The sequence below is a fragment of the Gekko japonicus genome, unplaced genomic scaffold (assembly GCF_001447785.1).
Source record: "Gekko japonicus isolate JY-2015 unplaced genomic scaffold, Gekko_japonicus_V1.1 scaffold379, whole genome shotgun sequence".
NCBI lineage: Eukaryota > Metazoa > Chordata > Lepidosauria > Squamata > Gekkonidae > Gekko > Gekko japonicus.
This window is the reverse complement of record NW_015168057.1, coordinates 365,243-371,207: the sequence shown is the minus strand read 5'-3', so window position 1 is coordinate 371,207 and position 5,965 is coordinate 365,243. Positions and strand designations below refer to the sequence as shown.

At 43.7% G+C, this 5,965-nt stretch overlaps 1 protein-coding gene across 1 annotated transcript in view; it reads left to right on the top strand.

The window, feature by feature from the left end:
- The window catches only part of ZNF536 (zinc finger protein 536), a 452,775-nt gene extending 447,475 nt beyond the window's left edge, over positions 1–5,300 (top strand). The window contains exon 5 of the mRNA XM_015414498.1: positions 5,065–5,300. Coding sequence (XP_015269984.1) covers positions 5,065–5,300 — 236 coding nt within the window. The remainder of the gene's footprint in view (positions 1–5,064) is intronic.
- Positions 5,301–5,965: the final 665 nt, after the last annotated feature.

Genomic DNA, 5,965 nt, shown 5'->3' with positions numbered 1-5,965 from the left:
ACATTGGCGTCTCTTATGTTCTTATGTTCTTAGTTGCTTAGGCTGAGAGTGTTGGCCCAAGGTCACCCAGCAAGCTTCCTTGTCAGAATGGAGATTCGAACTTGGGTCTCCCAGATCCTAGTCTGAGACGCCAATCGCCACACTGTTCCGGACACTGTTTTTGAGGATCGTAGATGTGATGAATCATTGCTGAAGGGTTCGTGTTGTGCACCCATTGGCACTATTTGGTCAAAAGCCCTCATGTATCATTGAGTCAGAATCCAGCACTCTGTGTACTTAAGCTGAGCAATGAGCAAGCCTAATTCATGTTCTGCTAGATTGTAATGATTGAGTGTAGCAATATGCACATCATGACTCTGTGCAACAAGCCCAAGTCAGTTCACACTGAATGATCTCTGTGTGTAGCCTAGATATATATATATACGACAAAAGAAAAATAACGAAACCAAAACGGGATGGGTGGAAATCTGTGCTCTTCGTATGTGGTTCTTCGATCAGGTCTTACTGCTGCTTTGACTTTTCATGTAGATGGTCGAGCACATTTATTTATTCATTTATTTCAGCAAATTAAAGCCAGCTAAGTGCATTTGACCTCAGATGGCCTGGGTTTAAGTTAATTTGAGAGACAAACCTCATAAGGTTCCAGTAAAACACATCAACAACTTCCCAGCATAGGTTGAAATGTGATTGCTGAAATATAACCTCTCAAACCAGATAGTGCACGAAGTTTAAGGCTGGCTCGGAATAATTTGGAATGGAGAAACGGAGTCAGCACAACAAGTCGGCACACTTCACCAGGAAAAGATCGGCATGAGCACAATTTGCTTCCTTTAATTACCCTTTGGAGATTTGGGCTATAATATTTTGGTCACAAAATCCATTCCTGACCTGAAAGGGCCCTGGAGAGTGGTGGGTTGCCGCTCTGGGGGACCTTAAGTTGTCAGTAGGCTAACGAGGGTTCTTGGTTTGGCAGGAGGCCTCCTGACCAAGGCCTCGCTGCTCCTGTAGCTGCTTGGTGGGTCAGCAGGAGGCCAGATACAGGGGAATCGTCATGGTGCCAGTGCTGTGGTCGGTTCCTGTCCTGGAAGTGATGTCACCATGTCGGCATGATGCTTTAGGATTCACCCGATGATTCCTAGAGTGCTGCTCCAACACAGTGATGTCATTTCCAGGTTAGTGCCAGAAATGATCACAGTACCGTTTGGTCCAAATCCACCACCCCCCTGCATTTCCTGGGGTTTGCCCATGCTAGGCCGGCGATCCTGCTTGTAGCCCATCAGTAAGATAAGTTTTCCCAGATGAGCCAGTAGCTGTCCTCCAGAGCCATCTCAGCTCACAGAAAAGGACACGGGGAAATGCTTAAGCCTGCTTGCTGAACATGCCAGGATCCTGATCCAAATCAGGTCTCTGTGTATCTGGGAATCATACAATCCCTAGACCACATCTGTTGATTCAACCCAGGGACATTCTCGGGGGTGAGGGTGGGAAATGCATTGTGCTGTTAGGCAGGGCTATTTTGGGGCAGGAACGCACAGGAACGGAGTTCCGGCTGGCTCCCAAGTTGGCCATGCCCAGCGGGAACTCATTGGCATAATAGGCCACACCCGATAGCAGAAACCTATTAGGATTGGCTACATTAGGGGCGTGTGGCCTAACATGCAAAGGAGTTCCTGCTACAAAAAAAGCCCTGGGTTTTGACAACAAACAATGTAAACAGAATAAGAAGGGAAAGGTGGGTGTGGCTGGATGACCACACTTCTGGTAACATGGGGGTGCGGCCTAATGTGCTAATGAGCTGTGCTGTCAGGGTGTGGCCTAATATGCTAATGTGTTTTGCTGTTGGGTGTGGCCTATTATGCTAATGAGTCCCTGCTGGGCTTTTTCTACAAAAAGAGCCCTGCTTAGGGCATCCACCATGAAACTCACAGAATGATCTTGGGTCACTTCTTCTCTCTTAGCTTAATCTATCTCATTTTGTAAGGATAAAACTGAGGGAGGGCTATGCATGCCGGGCTCAGCTTCTCGTAATGTAATCCAAGTCAGTTGGTAACATTCTCACTCTGTTCAGTTTCTCTCAAGTGTGTGGAGTTTGAGCTTTAAGTACCACAGTGCCCCATTATTTCCATCTGAAAGGAATTGTTTTGGCATTGCCATCAAAATACTTCGCTACTTTACTAAAGTAGGCACCAGAAAGTTAATCTGTTCTTATCTAAAATTGACAAGCACAAAAAAGGTGATTTGATAGTATTTTGAAATTAGGGTTGTCCGGCCTCTTGGCGGGAGGTTTGGGGGCTTGGGTGTGGGGGGCCACAGTGGCACATGTGCTGCTACATCATGTCTTGGGGAAACCCAGAACTGACATAGGCTAGCTCCAGCAATCGCTGGAAACTCTATGGTTCTACCATAGAGTCTTCAACATTTCCTAGAGCTACTCTGTGTCACTTCCATGTTGTCTCCAGAAGTAATATAGCAATACATATGATGCCAATTTAAAATATATATATATATTCTCCTGCTGTTGCTTGGAGTAGCAGCAGGCAACGATAGCGGCCTGTGGGAGGCCTCCCACAACAATACCTATATGTTGTTGTGGTTGGACTAGGACTGAGGGGGACCCAGGTTCAAATCCCCAATCAACTCTGAAGCTCACTAGGTGATCTTGAGCCAATCACACTCTCTCAACCTAACTTAGATCCCAGGAGTGTTGTGAGAACACACTGGGAGAGTAGACATAACCATGTACTGATCTTACAGGAATAGTGAGATTAAAAATAATAGCCACTTGGGAATTATTACCTTTTTCTACACTGTCACAAAATAAACATATGACATTGCCTTGTACTGAATCAACAGCAAAGTCAGTATTGTCTCAGATCAGTAGCTGCTCGATGATCCTTTCACCTGGAGATCTCAGGGATTGAACCTGGGACCTTCTGAATGCCAAGCAGACAGTCCACCACTAAGCCACTGTCCATCCCAGTAACATTTTCATAAACTGTATTGCTATCCCAGGACTGATTCAAACATACCTTTCTGAAATGGTGAACTCCATTCACGGAAACTATGATTTGTTTTCATATGAAATGCCAAGCTATGGTGGCATTAAAGGAGTGCGCTTTAGGATGATGTTTCCTCTCCCAGTCCAGTTCCTGCCTAGAGATGTAAAATTTCCGGAAATTTTGAAGTTCGGGAAAAAACCCGTTTTTTTCCCGGGTTTTTTTTGGAAAAAAACGAAAATTTTCGGAAAAATTGAAAAAAATGCTACATTAGCATTTCTTTGGTCTTTTCTAGATTGAAAGTCATTCTGTTACTTTAGGAACATAAAATATGACTATGGACATTTTTACTTGGCATGAAATTATCACAACTAGGATATTATAAATATAGTGTATCCAAACAATTATTACAAACAGAATACCCATCCACATGCAAAAACAAAACTGAAACCTTTTTATTTTCTTCTGACAATAGCACCTCCTAAAGGAAGAAATGCATCTTGTTCTTGCATTGGAGAGTTCAGTTTGTAACCCTAGGACTTGCTTGTCCTCAGTGCACAGAAATTAGATCAATCTGATACCATATAGATATATTTTAGAAATGATTTGGAAAATATTTGAACACCTTGTCTTAAAATATTTTATTCATCATGTTAAAATAAAACGTTCCATAGTCAATTTATTTTATTTTATTGTATTTTTCCAATTTTTCCAATTTTTCGGAAAAAAACAGAAAAGGCTTCAGGAAAAAAACTGAAAAAAACTGGTTTTTTTCCGAATTTTTCCGTTTTTTTTCCGGGCCTTCACATCTCTATTCCTGCCCTTCCTTCCTGGTTTGCAATAAACCACAGTTTGTGCTGACATCCAAGCGGGTAAACCATAGTTTATACAAATAGGGAACCATGAATAAACAGTAGCTTCCAATTAGGGTTTAGATGAAATGAGAAATTATGTTTTGATACCAAATAGGAAGGGTAGGGATTTGGAACTGATGAGGGAAATAAGAGGGTGGGGGGAGATGGAACACAGGAGTCCAAGCTTATTTATTTATCTATCTATCAGAATCATTCCCCACCCTCCCAGCCAAGGCTGGCCGTAAAACACCAAACTGCTATACCTATGCCCCAACTTTCCCTTGTGGCTGAAGGCAGTTTACAATCCCCAAATTTTAAATAAGATACAAAATACAATAAAACCCCATTCAACCCCCAAGAAAATGTCTGCAGCTGAAATCCATTAAAATGGTTGTGAATAAAACAGCCTTACAATGACCTCTGAAATCTTCTGGAGATGGTCCTCCCTCTCCCACGTCATGAGGGAGCCTGCTCCCCAAGGTGAGAGCCACTGTGGACAAGGGAGGGAAGGTATCCCTTAAACAGGAGAACAGCTAGAAGGTAGCAACCAGAAGTCCGCAGTTGGCACGCAGGGACATATGGGAGACATATGCAGAAAGGCAGTCCTTCAGACATGTGGGTAATAGTTGATGGATGACATCACCCCCTCATCCTTTCGAAACTGCAGGGTTTTATATACCAGTGTGAAGGCCTTTTGCCTGTCAAAGGAAATTCCACAATTTTCATGTAGGGATGATTTCAAACTGACAGCACACCATGAGAACAGCCCTGCTGGATCAGACTAGTGGTCCATCTAGTCCAGCAGTGGGCACAGTGCTCCATCTCTCACACAGTGGCCAACCAGCTCCAGGGCACAGAAGCCACGGCCTTCCACTGATGTTGCCTCCTGGCACCAGTATTCAGAGGTTTAGTGCCTCTGAATGTGGAGGCTCTCTGTAGTCACCATGGCTAGTAGCCACTGATAGACCTGTCCTCTGTGAATCTGTCTGTACGTAGAGCCTTGCTGGATCTGACCAGTTTCATATGAAACTGAGGTGTTTTGGTGCTGGTGCAAAGATTGTATCGCCTCAGAAAAAGATGATACACGTATCTCTCCACTTATGGAGTGCAGAGAGGATTTGTTTGACATCCTTATACTCTGTGAAATGCGTTGTGTGTGGGGGGGCGACTGAAGATGTGAAGAAAAACTAACTCAATATTTGTCTTTTGTGCAGGTCACCGGCCTTTCCAGTGCAGATACTGCCCATATAGTGCCTCTCAGAAGGGAAATTTGAAGACCCACGTCCTCTGCGTCCATCGCATGCCTTTTGACAACAGCCAGTATCCAGATCGGAGGTTCAAGCGCTCCAGAGTTGACTCCGAGGCTTCTGGGAATTCAGAGGAACCTGCAGCTGTCAAACCTGGGAGCTCAACAGAGTTAACGGAAGAGGGCAGCCAGGCCCAAGAGTAATGCAGCCCAACAAATCAATCTGTATATTGCAATATTATTTTACACCATTTTTAAGATATGCATTTTGGTAACAAAGAGCTTGCTTAACTGCCTTCTGAGAGAGACAGAGAGAGAGAGAGAAAAAGAATTGTCTTGCAAATTCCCAGATGTGTACAGGATGTTTAAGACATTAAAGATCTATAGATATATATTTGAAAAAGAAGGGGGAGGGGGGAATCCCAGCCCTTGAAAATGGCTGTTAAACTGTTACCTGGCAACAAGTACTTCCAAACAATGTAGGTGTGGATAAATCAAGTGGGGCTTTTTTTTCTTCTTCTTCCCGTACGTGAGGAGGTTATAAGACTTTTTTTTTTATTATTTAAGAATATTAAAATAAAGAGGGGCATTTCCAAGTTTAAAGTGGTCCAGCGATCATGTTCTTACTAGGAAAAACAAATATCATCTTAATGATTTAAACGTGGTAAGAGTGAGTCGTGTCGGTGGCGGGGTGGGGGTGGGGAGAGAATGTATTTTTATTATTGAGAACACCTTTATAATATGACACCAGCCGCTGTCTTTTGCCTCACTGTAGCCATGAGATGTGTTAGGAGACTGAGGTGGAGCCAGACTGACTGGAACTGTCGTGAGGAAAATCAATCCGAGTGGTGCTCCAGCGGCACTGGAGA